This window comes from Harpia harpyja, chromosome 14 (genome assembly GCF_026419915.1).
Source record: "Harpia harpyja isolate bHarHar1 chromosome 14, bHarHar1 primary haplotype, whole genome shotgun sequence".
NCBI classification, from domain to species: domain Eukaryota; kingdom Metazoa; phylum Chordata; class Aves; order Accipitriformes; family Accipitridae; genus Harpia; species Harpia harpyja.
Window position 1 is genome coordinate 26,446,295 of NC_068953.1, and position 17,311 is coordinate 26,463,605.

General features: G+C 40.3%; 2 protein-coding genes across 11 annotated transcripts in view; one reads left to right on the plus strand and one right to left on the minus strand.

Annotated features, from left to right (window-relative positions):
* HDGFL3 (HDGF like 3) overlaps positions 1–7,973 on the plus strand; it is a 40,104-nt gene extending 32,131 nt beyond the window's left edge. The window contains exon 6 of one of the 2 annotated variants that reach the window (XM_052808146.1): positions 518–4,744. In XM_052808146.1, the coding sequence (XP_052664106.1) occupies positions 518–556 (39 nt within the window). In that variant the 3' untranslated portion in view covers positions 557–4,744. Of the gene's footprint in view, positions 1–517; positions 4,745–5,617 lie in introns of those variants that run through there. The other variant, XM_052808147.1, reaches the window with a different exon arrangement.
* TM6SF1 (transmembrane 6 superfamily member 1) overlaps positions 1–17,311 on the minus strand; it is a 47,695-nt gene that overhangs the window by 17,753 nt on the left and 12,631 nt on the right. For 2 of the 9 annotated variants that reach the window (XM_052808139.1, XM_052808136.1), the window contains 3 exons: positions 15,421–15,513; positions 14,283–14,402; positions 4,355–4,620 (listed from right to left, as the gene is read on the minus strand). In XM_052808139.1, the coding sequence (XP_052664099.1) occupies positions 4,355–4,620; positions 14,283–14,402; positions 15,421–15,513 (479 nt within the window). Of the gene's footprint in view, positions 1–4,354; positions 4,621–8,212; positions 8,587–8,686; positions 9,018–14,282; positions 14,403–15,420; positions 15,514–17,311 lie in introns of those variants that run through there. The other 7 variants (XM_052808138.1, XM_052808143.1, XM_052808137.1 and 4 more) reach the window with 7 other exon arrangements.

Consider the following 17,311-nt stretch of genomic DNA (forward strand, 5'->3'; position numbering starts at 1 on the left):
GGATTTCTGCCGCAGAATCAGCATCTCACACGTAAATCCTCTTCAGGGTTTCTTTTTGAGATTTTGTCAGTAGTGCAATTCTCTGTAAGGACCAGGAGGGGACACTCCATCTCCTGATGTCCTCAAAGCCAGACGAGGTGTCTTTTCAGAAGGTATGCCTTCATCAGACACAAGGCACTCAGGGAAAGAGTAATCAGATTATTTTTTTTTTCAGCTGGTGTTAAACAGCCAGCCACACAGCGTGTGTCTAGATTGACCTCGTGGGGTACAGGGCAGGCTGTCCTGCAGCCAGGTTCTGCCCAACATCCAGACTGGGAGTCTGCCGGAGGGCATTGAGCTCCTCCAGTGCCCGCACTTGGATTTCTCTTCTATAGAAAGGAAGGTCGAAAAAGACCGACACGTGCCTGCGGAGTTGGGATATGGTCCTCTTGTTCACACGCGTGAATTCAGAAGAATGTCTAGGTCTGCTAAAAGACACCATCATAGATGAGATTATGGTCTCTTTAAAATCATTTAGCTTGTGAGAAGAGCATTGGACCAACAGCACGCAGTCTGAAGAAGATGGGCTTCCTCCTCCCCGCTGTGCAGCGCAGGAGCTGCGTACCCGCCGCTTCGCCTTCCTGCGGGGCCAGCCAAGCTCAGGACGTTTAGCTGGCCATGAGATGGCGCCAGGAGCACACCAAAATGAACCGGGGTGCAAACCTGCGCCCTCCCCAAAAAGGTAGGGTGCTGGGGTCTGCGTGAGACTCACACCAGGACAGAGTTTGTTTCAGAATAACTTGTAGAAAGGTACCATGAAGGCAAAGAGACAAGAAAAACAAAGAGTTCAGAGCCCTGATCTCGAGGATAGGCATGTTTCATTCCCCTGGTTTTGCCACTGTGACCAGCTGCTTAAAAGATGCCTGGTAGTGGAGGCTGGGAAGGGCTGTGGAAGGCAGGTGGGCAGAAGGCTGCGAGCTCAGCTACCCTACTTGTAGTGCTCCCCACGGGCTGCGTCCCGGAGAGCCTTTGGCTCCTGTGCTCTGCACCTCCCAGGTCTCTGACCATGCAAGAGTTGCCTAAAGGACACAAGCAGCTTTTCTCTTAATAATACTACTAATAATGAGGTAGTGATTGTGTTTTATAATGCCTGGACTGCAGGCTGAAGACTCATCTCCCCTCTTCAGATCAGAGGGAACCTTGCCTTTTAATCACACATTTACCCTCAGCATTATGGGGATCTTCTCGAAGGGTTAACAGCTGAAATCAAATGATTGCAGGAGCATCTTCACCTATATTTTTTAATGAAATTTCTAACCTCCAGGTGGTAGAGGAAAGCTTAAAAATGAGAAGTGATGGCTTCCTAAAGACTCAAACCCAGAGCAAATAAAAGTACTTCCAAAGCTATGATATTTTTTCAGCCAATTTCATACTGTTCAAGGGCTCAACTTGTGATTTTTTTTTTTTATCCCTGGGGTTGACAAAGCTGCTTTCTTTTCTTATCTCCATCCCTTAGTTTCTCAACTGATCTTGAGGACTACAGGAACTCTCAACAGAAGAGACATTAACTTCCTCAGACCGAGCCACAGTTTATAATTGCATCCTGCCACTCCCTGTTTCTCAAGCTCTTTCCCTCACTTCTGTTCTTTGGCTGATTTCTTCCCCAGAAAGATGCAAAGCCTGAACTTCAGAGTTTTATTATCTAATATTAATTAACTAATAATATATTAGCTAAGACAGCCCATCCCAGAGTTTGCTCAAGTCAAGAGTCACAGAACCCCCCCATGACAGTCCTTTGCTGTTAAATACTAAATTGTTTTGGCTTTCTCAAAATATCACATAAACAGAATATTCCAGTGGAAAGGTATTCATGGCTCTGTGTTGTTTACTTTCTATGGTACAAAATTAGCTCCTAAATCAGTGAATTCATGGCAGCAGATTTACATTCCACATTTATATCTCCAGTGACTTGTGTGTTTGGTTCTTGGCTGGTTTAACTCTGAATCTTTATAACTGAACACCTAAGTCGCTTTTTACTTTTTACTTTTACTCTCTGGATACCCATATAATGACATTTGAAAGCTGGCTGTAGTCCCTGCCCTGTAGAGAGTATTTGAATGTTAAGGTCAGCACTCAGGGTATGTGGCAAGTTTTTCTTTTGGTATTCATTATTTTAGTTACAGTCCAGACATTGTGTTGGTAAATGAGGCATTCTCTTTGTGTACAGATGCATGTGGTTGCCTTTCAGGAGGTGAATGATTTTACTGAGTCTTTGAAAAATAATACGTTTGTTGGAAATGAAATACATTTTTTAGTTCCCGGTACAGCCCGAATATTAAAGTGGGGTAAAGGACTGTGATCTTTTTACTCACGCTGACAATCAGTTACTAACATGGGAGTCAGTGGATCTATTTGTGGAGGTGACTGCTTGCCAGCATGAATAAGGGGATCAAAATCTGGTCCAAAATTACTGCCATCTGATACTATTGCAATTGGGAGAACATATTTAAAACAGCCTGTGTCCAGGACATATTTTTTGTTGTGATGTTCCTGTGGGGTAGCAACAATTCCATTTACTGCTGTGAAAGACAAGTGCTATGGCCAAACTGGCTGTGTCCTTCTGATGTGGTTTTGAGATGTTTGGTTCCTTTGCTCTTCCTTCTTTACTTCTCAGTAACATTGGTTAGGCTGTACAACAGGTTTGGGGTTGTATCAACATTCAAAGCATAGCATTTAGGGCTCTATTCAATGTAAAAGCATTTATGTGGGCATTTTTCCAGAAAATGAAAACAGAGTATGTATTTCTCTCTGATTTGTTTTCTGCCATTTGAGGTAAGTTAAAATCTACCCCTCCAAAAAAGATAACATTTGTAAAAATGTGTTTAACTATTGCACAATAAAAATTTCTGTGTAAAAATCAAATAGTGGCACACTCTCTGGTGTAAAGAGTTGTGTTGTCTGCTGCCTTCCTAGAGCTCAGGATAACAGCACCGCTAAGTAAGGCAATGGGACATAACTCAGGAGAAACATAAATGTCTGAATGCAAGTTGAGATTAAAGCAGCCAGTATAGATGAAATACACTCTTTGCCTCTCTGTGTACATTGAATCCTGAAACCATTTTGACCTCAAACCAACATGGAATAACAATGATCGTACAGAGCAAGTAAATAATTATCCTTCTGCCCATCCAGCAAGAGCTTTTAAAGTACAGGATGGCTGAGTCAGTTGCCAGACACTGTTGAGGGAGGAATTTTCAGTGCCAGAAAAAACAAGGCAATTTGTGGATTTAGTTTTTTTCCCTGCTCTGTGTTCTCTGTCCTTCAATTTTAGTGATGGCTGAAATTGTGCACTTGAATCAGTCAGATTCCCTGCTGTTTCTTTTGTGTGCAGTAGCATTGGACAGTGCGGCACACGTTGTGCCATATCTTACAGTAAAGCTGAGAGACTTGTTCAAACAAAGATGATGCGAGTTTATTTGTTTCTGAAGAGACGTGAAACCATGGAGACCGTGGAAACTGCTCAGCTCTGCCGCATCTGCCACAGGAGCCTGGCAGCACGTGCTGCCAGGGTAGGGGAAGGAGCCGAGGTCCCTGTGCAGCCCCGCTGGCCCTGGGGGCTGCCTGTGTCTGGGGAGAAGAGAACTGCTCACTGCTGGGGCACCTAGGAGTGTGCCTAGGAGACAAAATGTGTGTCGCACTGGAAGATGGTACTGGAAACTGAAAATCCTAGAGGATGATTTGCATACCTGGCTCTTTGTTGTCCCTCCTGTTCCACACTGTGGCCCAGCGGACCTATCTGTGAGACAGTGGGGAGTGGAAGTATTAATATTCCCAGCACCCCACATAAGAACGGTGCCTACCCAATCTTCTGGCCTTAGCCCAGAGGAGAATTGTTGTTAATAAGTGCAAAGGTTTCATACTCCAAAGGGACAGCTTTCCTTACTGGGTCTGAGAGTGATACTGTAGGGACTGACTGTTTCACCACCCATCCTGCCTATCAGTGCTGGGTAGCAGCTGTCATTAAGAACTTTAGCAGAAGGCATGGTTTGATTGACTAATCATTTGTAGTTGTTTTAATGGGTGTCTGCACTTCCCTCTGAAGGGAAAGAAATGGCAGTGAATCCCTCCAAGCCACGTCTCCAAAGCATCTGTAAGTACAATCTCATTGACTCTTAAACAGGAGAGAGGTCAATGGAAGTATGGTGCTCTGGATGAGCAGTGCATTGTTATACCTTTTGGGGGGAGGCAGGGCTCAGGCAGTTCCTGTAAGCCATCATTACATGCATGAGGATTTTATAATAACCCCTTATCATGTGTCATTAGTCAGGACGTACCAGGACCTCCCACACGGAAAGTGCAGGTTTCCATTACTTACTGTTGGCAAAGCCCTTGTCGTAGGAGAGAAGAACCGCACTGAACAAACACGGCCCTTAGTTCAGAGGTGCAGCAACCAGACTGGGATCCCAGACTGCTGTGTGGGCACTCGTACGCTCTTACCCTCTTGGACAGAGAAGCATAGTCCACTATAGCCATGGCATCACACACAGCAGGTAGGATGGGCCAGAGGGGGAGAGAGGGTAGGCAGCAAACTGCTAGTGCAGGGATGTTAAAATGTCTTCTTTTCGTGTTTTCCTCCGGATCCTGTGTAAAATGAAAATTCCATCATCCCCAGTGGATTTAACCTGTACCCCCTCACTTATTCCCTGATGTTAATTTTTTTTCTTGGATGAATGATCACACCAAATACAGTACTAATTCCTTCATACTGCTTGTGTGTTGTGCTTCTTTCCGTCTGTCAGGGTGTGGGTGGACAAGCATTCACGCTCTGAATTCTTTACAAAGGAGAAGGGATGCCTGGCTCAGGGTTAGGTAGTCATGTAGCATTGCACGTCGTCATGTCGCTGGACAAAAGTATTGTGTCCCTGTGCTTGTAGGTGAGTTTTGCTATCTCTGTTTAATATGAAGAAACGGAGACTTGGAGACACTTGCCATGATCACAAGAGGACAATCTGATCCTGTTCCCGCTAATGTCAGTGGAAGCAAGAGCTGACCTTGACTCAGTCATGAAGTGGGAGTTTCTTCCTTTTCTGTCATCACCTTACAGTGAACTCCAAGCCAAACTGTTTCCTTTTCAGAAGCAACATTCAGATACATTAGCTATGAAAAGTGTTTATCTTTCTTCATGCCTGCTGAGTGTTCATTGTTTGAATGAAAGGGTGTTCTCATCGCAAGGTGTTCAGGAATACAGCAGTGCCTGAGCTTTTGCATGAAGCGTATCGGTGATTTAGTGTAGAGGAAAACTGCAAAATTTGGTTGTCTGTGAAGTATACTACAAAATTCATAACTAAGTGATTGGGGAAAACAAAAAAAAAACCACATACATGACTGGAGCTGCTTATTTTGAATAAAGCCCTGAATATTTACTTTTAAACTGTGTTCTTTAATATTTTGTAGTGGCATGTTTAGCTGATTTAACGTAAGCAGTTTTCTCTAGAAAAAAAATCCTGTTCAAACAGACCAGGTGGTTACTTGTGCCTGTGACTTTGAAGTGTGGGAATAAGGCATTAATTATATCAAGTTTGTTATAGCATGCTTTTTCTTACATTAAATGTGATATTTTTTTCTCTCTCTCTTTCAGACTTAACCAACATAATGACTGCTGAATATTAAGGGAAAACACAAGAAGGTTACATGTTTGGTTGTCTAATATTCTTGGATTTGATATGAGTCACCACATCTGTTCATTAGTATCATCAACAGCATCCCAGTTTGTATGCACATTATTCACATTCCTATCTGTTGTGTTTGCAGAAATGACATTTTACCCTTTTTTCTAAGGGTTACTTTTTGATTTTCATATTATTTGGTTGCATGAAGTTGCCCTTTACCAGTGGCTGAGGTTTATGAAGATACTGCATATTTGAACATGTTTTAGATTCCTTTTCTAGAAAGAAAAGGTGTAACTCCAAATTATATCATTCTAAATCAGCATTTTTTTAAAAACAAGTAAATCTTAGAAATGAGTCCCCTCCATACAATACTACAATATCTTCCACGTACAAACATAATTTTAAATTTCCCTATATCCATACTTTCTTGATTTTTGATCAGTTTACAACATAAAAGAAAAATTCTTCTTCAGTTGAGATCACCGCCAAGTTCAATAATGTAATAAAATACCTTTCCTTATTAGAAGTACCTAGCTAGTTATACTCTTAATACTTCTCAAAATCATGATGTAATGTACACTATCTGACTTAGTTCCTATATGTGGAGTTAGTGAAAGTCTTTTTGTGTTTCTTTAGATTAATACAAGGATTTTTTCCAATGCCAACACAATTTGAAATCATTCATTTGGATGCTTTCCATTTTTAAGCTTACTGTGATATAGAACCCTATGGGAAACCAAAAGAAAACATCAATTTTAAATAATGAAAGGCTTAAAAAAGGATGCTGTCATTCTGGCTTTTTTTTTTCCTTTTGGAAATAGAACTAGACTAGTAAGTAAGCATTCCAAATCCATTATTCTGTGTACATTATTGTTGCTATTGTGATAATAGAGATTTTTATTTATTTTTATGCCAGCTTTTATTGTGAAAACATATTTAGTCTGGTTTTATCAATCCCTGTTATGCTTGTCCTTGGAACATCTTTTGCGTATTCAAGGTTTGTAGTTGATGAGTTTACTGTAAAAAACTAAAAAAAAACACAACAAAAAAAAAAACAAAACAAAAAGAAAACAAAAAAATGTATTGTTTTTACAGAATAAATTTATTGGAATGTGTATTGGGAGTAAGGTTTGAGGTTGTAAGCAACTAAGTTAGCGTCATATTTGGCTTCATACGTGTAATAATGTGAGGTATTAATGTAAGTCAAGTATTAAAGCAAAACATTCTGTTAACATGAGTTGACCATAATAGATACAAGTGCAGGTGAGATCTTTATTTTTTCTGTACTTTGCCTTTTCTGGATAACAGGAGGTTATTAAATTCACCTTGAATGTATTCAAAGTTTCTTTAAAAACATTAGAAGTAACATCGGAGGCTCAAATACCTGTTTGCGAGCCAGCATGTCCTATTACAGCCCACCAGCTCTGGGTTGGTTTTCTTGGGAGGATGCACTGGGATGGAGCTCTCCCCAGTTCTAGTGTACATGGAAGGAGCCCACACCAGGGAGGCTGGGTGCTGGAGGAAATTATTGCCAAGTTCCTTTTTGCAAGAAGCATTGACTGAGATGTGTTGTGGTTATTTTCGACCTGCCCCTTTGGCTGGAGGTATAAAACGGTGGGTTCTCTCTTCTGAGCACTGCTGTGAACTACACCTCAGTGTTCAATGGGAGAGTGTTAAAGCATGAATTTCTTGCTGCTCTGAAAGTCCCCTTGTGCAGGGTGCAACACGCATGCGCATGAGCTGATGCTTTCTTGTTACTGATTAGGTTTAAAAAGAAATTTAAAATTCTCTAAATCAAAACACCCAAACATCAACATCCCAAAATAAAGTGTTTCCAGTTAAAATGTATCAGCTAATTTTATCTGTGAGAAGGGCACTAAGTGTACTGCTTTTAGTATAAATACACATAGAAGGCATAGAAACAGTTGTAATGGCAAACAGAAACATAAACTACACAAACCAAGGTCGCTGTATTTGCTGCTACTTGTTTATGACCCAAGAGCATTAGCAAAATTAGCTGCAGAGAACACGGCCAAAAAACCCTCCTGCCTGAAAATGCATGCTATGGTGTAAGGCCTGATTGTTCAAGGTAATGAGCCCTCCGTGCCCAGTTCAGAAGTACTAGTAAGCACATGCTTAACTTCAAGCAGGTGAGCAGTCCTTGCAGAAGTGAATCCTTAAAAGAATTAACAAAACTCTATGATTCGCTTATCATATATGGAGTCTTACCATAAGAGTTGATTGCTTCTGAAAAGATTTCTTGGGATTTTTAACAAGGCTGACCCACGAGACATACTTTTTGACAAATAAAACCCGTGCATGTGACAGAGTTATGTATGTTAATTTTTCACACTTTAAAATGTTGACCTTCACATTCTACGGTAGCTCTGTATAGGGATTGCTAGCACTGATATTCTTCAGTGTGTGGAGGCTGAATACTGACATCATTATTATTATTTAACTTCATGCAGTATTTCTAAAACTGTCAAAGCAGCTTACTTAAAAATAGCTATGTGAACTAGCAACTCCACTACAGCGCAAAGTCAAAATGTTGAGAAGTGGTATTGAAGGCAGTCATCTTTATTTTCCCTTTTTGAGTAGGATAAACAAAACAGACCGTGCAACTTTACACAATTGTGCAATTTTACACATCTTACACGCTTCATTTGGGTTCTATCTGAGCAGTTCAGTTACATCCCAACCCAATAATATACATAGCCAAAAAGAGGAGCTGAAAACAGTTGTGCTACTCTGTTTTTTCTTCTTGTTTTGTTTTCATAAAAAACTCTGGCTTGTTGACACACCTGTAAGCCAACAGCTGGGGAAGAATCCCATACATTACGTTCAATATCAGGAAAAACTGTTTTGCTTCTTCAGGGACTCTGTAGATGTAAGGAGTTCGAGCATGAAGAGAAGCACCAATATGGGAAAATTGAGCCTGTGGTGTGTATATAACGTATATATTAAAAAAAGGTAAAGTTGATGTATATTTTGGAAAGACAGCATAATCTGCATGCAAGTATGCATCTCCAGTGACATTTTCCAAGCCAGCCCTTTTATTCCAGAGTTATCCATCATACTTTTGCACAGTGGTATAATAATACAGTCTAAACTAAGGTCATTAATATCTTGGTATAAGAGGCATAAATGGAACCATCAGTGGCACAGTAGGAGGTTTATTTTATGCACATGGTGGCACTCATCTTTATATCAGGTATAGGATTTCACCCTTGGCTTATAGGTGATTATTCATGCAACAGGGTCCACAATCCTTCCCCAGGCAAATGGCTGCTGAAGTGTCCATCACTGTAGACATCTGCACTCCTAAGCCTCAGCCCAGTAGTGGGGGTAGGACTTGCACACACCTACCTAGGAATGTGGTGTTTGGCGTCAACGGGAAGCAGACAGACAGTCACTCACTCTGAATAAAGTTAGAAAGTGAAATTCTGGAAGCTATGTTAGTTCTGGTTTGGGGGTTTTTTTGAATCTTAAACTCAGTCTTCCAGATTCTGATCCCAGAACTCCTGGTGACTTCAGAAAATGTCTGCAATATTTGGCTTTTGGGCTCAGGGCAGTTCTGAAGTATAGGTTAAGTTTACAGTGAAGGTTATATGCAAAGACAAGCTTGCTGAGCTGAAGCGTATTTTTAGCATAAACAAACATTTAAAGATAGAAGCGTCAGGATAGTCACTGTCTTTTGTCTCCATCTGTTACCTGCTATTTCAAGCCACGGCTCGTTCACATCAACTATTGTGTGTCCAATTTTTTTTTTTATTCTTAGCAGTGGAGGAGATCTGAGAAGAACATCAATTTGATCTTAAGCAGAGCAGGAGAAAGGGACACCAGGATTTTAGTAACGCAGAGGAGTACACTCTGGCCAAATCACGTCCTCTGTTCTGGCTGCAGCAGGAGTTATTTTGGACTCACAAAGAACACAGTTCCATTCACAGTTAGCAAAGTATAAAGTGTAATACAGTGCAGGTGTTCTAATACACACACCCCTCTAGCAAAAGGTTAGGCTGAGACCATACATCAAAACTGAAAAGGAAATTGGTTTTCAGGTGATTCTAACCACCTCCACTGAATAGGGAGAGCTGATCTAGCAAACCTGAGTCAGGAAACGGAGTAATCAAATCAAATACAAACACACTTCAGCAGAGTGCCACTTAGCATGTTTCTGTAAATAGCTATTACACAGTAAACAGATGTTCAGGGGCATGCTATCAGCAGCCTTTTTATATTGGCCTCATAATTCAGTCTGTCTCTTACAGCCCGTTTGTTCTCACCCGTCTCAGGCAGGAACTGCCTTCGGCACCTGGGTGGCCTTGCTCAGAACCCTGCTACCTTTCCTTGCCTTGGAAGCCATCTCAGCCCAGGCAGCCAGAGCATTAGTGCTCAGCAGCAAAGTCCTCTTGTTATATGAGGTAGCTGTTTCCCAAGCAGATAGCCAGCCACCATCAGGCTTCAGGTAGGAGGTTTGGGTCTGTCTGATATTTACCTGGACACAATAACAGCCTCCTGCTAGCATTTTAGAGCCTCTTCTGGGGTGAACAAGATGCTAAGCTATGTACTTCTCTGTGGAGGGTTGCAAGGCCTGCCTGTCTCCAAGAGTGGCCAGCTGTGCATCATAGTAAGTTGATAGTAAATTCATAATAAGTTCATAGTAAGCCTTGTCAGAAAGAGCTGTAAGGGGCTGCTTCTGAGAGACCCAGAACTCCCACAGCCTCCTAGATGCCTTTGAAGATCTAAGCCTTATTATGTGGTCTTGTTTCTTAGAAGAGTTGTGGCACATTAGTAAGCTTTGAGCATTATAAAAAGAAACAGCAGAAACAGTTTGTTCTATTTGTAGCCCATGAAGATTTTTACTAGCTAATGATGTACCATATAATAAAATTACTGTTTAGTAGACTTGTTTTTCGATATAACACATTGCTCTTTCCTTTCATTACCAGGGAGGATATTTAGGTCTGTTAAAGTCACTTTTTTTTTCTTTAATTTGATTTCCCTCTGTGGAAACTGTTATGTCTTTAATCTCGTGTTTCCTTTCCATGACTGTTCTCTGCTTCTGCTCCACCCCCCCAGCCCCCCTCTTTTTTTTTTTTTCTCCCTTGGGGCAGGGGGTGTATCTTAAAAGCAAATCTCTCACTCACCAGTAGCCCAGTCCTGCTCTTCTTTCAAGTAGCAGGCAGACTTGCACCAAAATCATGATTTTAAGCAGCAAGAGCTGTTAGTTACTGCAGATCTCTGTGCCTGTTGTGCAATAGGCTGGCACTGCAGTGAGTGAGAGCAACCTTGAGTCTGTTGTGTTACCTCACTGGGATCAGGTCCCCTCAGTGAATAAGCCATTCCTTGGTGCTTTCTGTTATTGAACCCACTCTAAGTGGAGAATTTTGAGGATCAAACCCCTAAACCTTGGCTGAGAAATCAAATAAATGAGATGCTGTAGGTGAACTTCTAAGGTAGCCTTATCTGTTTAACATACAGCCTTTGTTAAGCTCGAAGCCTCGGCCAGCCTGCTGATCAGGCTGTCCCACAGCAATTGGAAGCTGCCTGGTACTGGACATGGCACTGCTCAAATTGACAACTGCAATTGGTGTATGCCTGCTACTCATTAAGCTTCTTGTCTTTATGAATTAGTTTGGGTTTGGATTTTTTACAATATTTTTTGCCTGTAGCCTAATCATAGGCAATACTTCAAATATTTCTTACCCTGCAGTCAAGAAAGCCCTCCAGCCAGGGACAGAGAAGGGCCTGGAAAAAGGTTAGGAGTCCTTCTTCACTGTGTGCCTTTTCTCTAAAACTGACTAAAATCAGGCAAAGACTGTAACTTATTTTGGAGTGATTTGGACCAGGTCTTATGAGCCTAAGGAAAGCTATCAAATATGAGTGGGGAGAAAGTAACCTAGAAAAATATGTTCCTTGGGTTTCAGTTCTCTTGTAGACAAGAGACACTGCAGAAAGTAGCCACAAAAATTGCAGGATTAAGGAAAACAGATGAAGGAGTAGAGAAAAACTTTCTACATCTGAGAGAATAGGAAAGTAGGCTATGGAGAGTTGGTGAGACAGAATGGTTTTGGATAGCAGGGCTATGGCTCTTCATCCCTTCTCATATGGCTCACTTGCACAGGGAGATAGCAATTTAATCAAAATCAAAGGCTATTCCAATCCATCAAAGGCTTTTGTATAATCAAAGCTCCTGGTACTTTAGTCGTGTGACATTTAAAGAGTTCTTCCTGAAGCTTCAGAAAGTCCAATAAGGGTCACAACCTGGTTTTGGAGTTTGAATGTTAGTAACAGAATAATTCAAGCTGAGCGCTACATGTAAGTCTGAAACGCAGTAAATATTTCTCTTTGTGTGTGAAAGGCTAGGCACTTTTAGAGGTTCTTAGTTTAGACGCATCACATGGTATTTTGAGACTTGTTTTTGTAAAAAGGACGTACTTCATAATGATAGAAATAAAAGTAATTAAAACCTCCACATTCCTTATCTGTAGGAGCAGTGTTCATTCCAAGAGAGCAATGCCCACTGTTTCCATTGTTAGATACTTACCTTTATTGGACCTTTGTGCATAATAGAAAGCAAAATGTGTTTCAGTAACTACATATGTTTTAATTATCAGTTACAATGTTTTAATTTGAGAAAACAGTAGACAAACCTGGAAATGTGTTTTGTGCCCAAAACCAAAATAATATAGGAGTCCTCAATTCATTGTCACACATGTTTTTCATCCCAGGTTGCTCACCAAGCCAAATCAATTAAATTATGTTCAGCTGTGGGATGACTGAAGTTCATTCTGCAGTGCACTAAACTAAAAACTACAAAAAAAAAACAAACCTCCCAAACTTAAAGAAATGTTTTTTGAATCAGGATAAAATGTGGGGAGTGTGCAGCAACATACAGTTCTCTTAATCAGTTTTTGTCAGCCCACGGTTTTTGCTTGTGCCTAGGACAAGCTTTAAAGAGTAAAATGGGAAGTTTTGAGTGTTAGCTTTGGGTTACCAGTAGCTTTTCTTCTCCTTGTCTAATGTGTAAATCAGCATTATCCTGAAGACAAACCACCAGGGACAACAGAGGGGTTTTAGACTTCAGCAACAAAATCTTGCTTGTATTAATTGTACAGCTAAAAGGTACAAAGTGCCATTACAAAAAAAAAAAAGTGACTGTTTGTTATGGGAAACATTTAAAAGAAGAAAAAAAAAAAAAAAACCAAACCAAAAAACCCACCAAAACCAAAGCAAGCCCCAGCAAACCAAATCAACCAAACAAAAATTGCCTCCAATCTGGGAGGCTGTTGTTTTTGGTAAGTTTGCAAGATTGTGATAGGCAGCACACTGAGTTCTGGTTTGCTTTTCCTTGTGCTAAATAATCTTTGAAGGAGCGGTTTCTTTCCTGACTGTCTGGGGAATTCATGAAACCCGAGTAATCTGTCAGTAGAGAGAGGTTCCTGACACTGGGTTGCCTACTTTAGCTAGCTTGTGCTTTTTTTAGATTAGATTTGGGCCACGCAGAGTTGTATAATATTTATGATACCTTTTGAGCACCTAAACCTCCTCATTAATATGCTTGCCAGATTCTGTTTTGATATAATTTAGTAATTCAAGATTCTCTATGAACTCTTTAGAAAAAAAAGTCATATTCTCTGTGATAATTGCTCACAAACAGAAAATAAAATGTCACTCCCCCCATCCTTACTGGGCAATTTAGCTGGATCATAGTTTGTATCCCTGATTGTTATCTCAGGCCTGAGGAACAAAGTGTTGGTCTGTGTTTGTCTAATAGTAGTACTTGAATTACACTTATTGCGACATCCCTATGTTCTCATTATTGTTGCAGGATTATGTGCATATTTTTTGCATTGTCCGGATGCTCAGAGCACATTTCATTTCCTACATGCAGTACAAATCAATTGTCACTCTGTCTCAACTGTTTAATGCTCATCCGTGTGTCATAAGAAGTCATTTACTAGCTCCTGTTGAATTTTTTTCTTTTGGTCTGTCTACTTATAAGCATCAGCACCATCTAGTAATTAACTACAATTGTTTATTTCAGAGAATCAGAACAGAGTAAATTAATAAATATGATCATTGGTCTGCCTTTGGCAATACAGGCATGTCTTAGTATTACTGTGGTTTGTGGCCCAAGAGGTTCCCAGTGTTATATCGACATCATCAACTGATGTTGTCCGTTTTGTGTGACTACTAGATACTTGTTCCATTTATATTTTTCAAACTACCTAGCTGGCCAACACACATTATGGAAACAATGTATTGTACTGTTTTGTTGTGTTTGGGGTTTGTTTTTTTTTACATGGTTGACTGTTACAGCTTTAAGACAGGCTTCCTTCACGGTCTCAGCTAAAGAGTGCATGGTGCTTAATAAGGTTTAAATGAGCCCAATAAAAAGATTCCGCAGAAGGAGAGAAGTCTACTAAAGCAAGAATGCAGCCATTAGAGACATGTAATAGGTTTGATTCTCCACTTCCTTAAATTAGTTTTTTACAAATACAAAAGGTGATCTGAGTTAGAATGGCATAAAAACTGCATGGGAAGATCAAGCCCTGGGCCCCTTATTTATTCCATAGGTCTCTACTTATGAACTTGTAATTCAAGAGCGAACATTTTACAAAGAAATACCTGAGCTAGTCCTCCAGCATGTATAAGGGTTATATCAGGCATCCAGGAGCAACCAGGCACCAGTAGGCCATACAGAGCAATCACATAGTATGGCACAGAGTAGAACATGTATGCCAGCATCTGCATTTTAAACAGAAATATTAGTTGCTTTGCAGTGTGAGGGAGATGCATTTCAAAATTAGCCAGCTGCTGACTGAGGAGTTGAGACTATTCAAAACTACACTCCTGGCAGCAATGATTCCCTGGCCTTTTTGCAGCTATAACTTCTTTGAGAAAAGAGTCTCATACCCGGATGCTGTTGACTGAATCCAGCTACCCTAAGGCCTCCACTAATATTGATGGCTGTTTTTTCTTTGCCCCCTCCAAATCCACTTCATCCCAGGACGTGTTTTCCTACCCCTTGCCATCTTGAGACCATGCCAATAAGCATGGCTTGACCTAATTCGGTGTCCAACACAACGTGGGTGTCCATTTCTCAAGCTCCATTGCACTTTCAGCTGGGAGGTATGAGAGACACCCAAGCCACCCCTTTCCCAGAAAGAATAGGTCCGGCAGAGATACTTGTTTTCTGCTCATTGCCTCACCTGTGAATCCTCTTACTGCTTCAGGCCCTGACCCCATGCAGCAGCCAAGGTTGCAAAAGAATGGGAACCTTGCAAATAATACAAAACTAAAGCACAACATTCCCTCCTCTGCAATGCTTGTGTAAATAGGGTTTGTAAAAAGTGTCATGTTTCAAGGAGTGTGTCACTAGTCACAGATGCGTAACATGAGCTTAAGGAACCTAGTCCTACTACACCCCTTTTTGCTCCATTATTCCAGACTGAAAGTCTACTTTGCCCTTCTAAGGAAGGGGAATGATCATAAAAAGCATGCAGATCTGTTTCATGGACTATATTAAAAGAAGCCTGAGTAATTAGGATGTGTAACTCTAGGTAACTGATTTGAATCTAAGTTTATCACAGTGAAGATTTGGTACCCTGTAATGGCTGTAGTAGAAAATATGAAATACCATTTAACTTGCCATGAACAAATACTTCCCTTATTGATCTTGCCATCTGTGAAACCCATGGCTTCATCTTTGTTCCAGTCAACAAATCACTTCTTAACACTCTATGCTCCACAGTCAGTGCTTTACCTGAAGCTTAGGATAGGCAGCAGGATCTTTTATATAAGGCTCATGAAGTTGAATATATAGCCGGCAGAGTTCAGCAGGGCAATCCAGAGCAATCTAAGAAGAATTTTTAAAACTTCCTGTGAACAAAGAATTTGTTCTAAAACGAGCTAACCTGACACCTGTTACCAGCCTAAAGATTCACTAGTGGTCTGCAGCACTGCTACCCTGGACGCTTGCTCAAAGTCTATTGCAACAGTGATCCATTTGATCACCTGTTAAAAAGCTGAAATGCAGCCTCCTCTCAGCTCCTGCTCAGAAAGTTTGCAAGGAAATGCTGACAGCCTGTTTTAAAGATTTTGACTGGAAAAGAATTCAGTCAGTTGGCTATGCTGTAGTAAAAGTATAATTGCTATTGATTTGCTCTGATAAACAGACTTTGATCCCAGCAAATGAACTTTCCAATGGAAAATTGCTCGAACAGTGGAAACTTCAGGCTAAGCACCCAATTTTAGGATAGTAAGCTATGAATGTAGTCCAACAAAAGAGTTGCATTGTGGCAAGGTAGCAGTGGAGAGCAATGCAGAGAGACAGGTGTTACTCAAAATAATAATAATTTTTAAGAGAGTAGCAAGAGAGAGATTATTGGATTTTACATTCCTATAGAAAGAACAAAATTCCCAATAAACATGAAGAGAGACCCAGTTGCAAAAGTAGTTCCTCTTCATAGTAGCCCTTAAAACTACTACAAAAAATACTATTCTAAAATGAGTTAGCAATCTGTGTCAACAGCTGTCACTATAAGTGTTTTATGGCAAGGCATCGTTAATGCCTAAGTTACAGGACTGAACAGTAAGTTTTGCACAACTTAATTTCATGTGTATTTTTTTGTGTGACTTCGAGAAGAAATGCAAAGATTTACAAACAGTAGATATTCCTCCCTGTTCTTTTCCAACATGAGCATCCAAGAAGCAGGTCCGAGTAGACTATAATGGATTACGTCTTATTACCTTTTTCACAAAATCATGGTTACTGCAGCTTACACAGAGATGTTCAATTGATCTCTGTATGTGTAAGTAAGGCCAGTAAGCCGTTCCTGTTTGGTAAAGGAAATATGTAAGGAAATGACCACACTCTCAAAATCAACAAAAAAATTCCTCTGAGAAATGAAGAAGTGGGATTGCAGAACCAAGTCAGATGTTAGAGCATGAGATTAACATTTCCCACAGTGAAATTACAGGTAAAACAGCTGATTAACCTGCATCAGTGGTGCTCTGAAATAGCATGATCTATAAGAAATAAAGCAGTCTGTGACAAGTTAGAAGAAAAAAAATATTTTTGAGAGGCAAGTTTTCAGAGAAACAGCAGAAGATGACAGAGTAATGTGAGCAACAGAACTACAAAAGAACAATCTGTGCTAGGTAAATAAAATGTTGCTTGGGTACTTATTGTCCCCTCTTGAATTATTCTAGACAGAATCAGATCTAGAAATCAAGCAAGTAGGCATTTGTCTAAGACACCTAAACAATTGAGCTCTGTTCACTGAATTATATACAACTTCCCTTCCGCTTAAGACAGAAAATGCTTTAGACCTGACAGGACTAGATTTACCTACTACTGGATTTATCTACTTCAAGCATTTTCAGTACTGATTCATTCCCTGCGAAATTTTAATTCAATCAGCTATGCTTAAAAAGCAAACATTTTTAAAAAATTAGCTCTTGGTAAGTAGAAACAACATGTGTTGTTCAGGTAATGTGGATAATTTTTTTTTTTCAGGTGGAAATGTTCTCCTCTATCTCATGCAGTGTAAATTAACTTGGTTTCCTATAAAATTTTAACTATGCGTCTCTGTTTAGAAAAACATGAATACAGATTTAATTTAGTTGGTTTGTATCCATGTTCTTGGCCATAA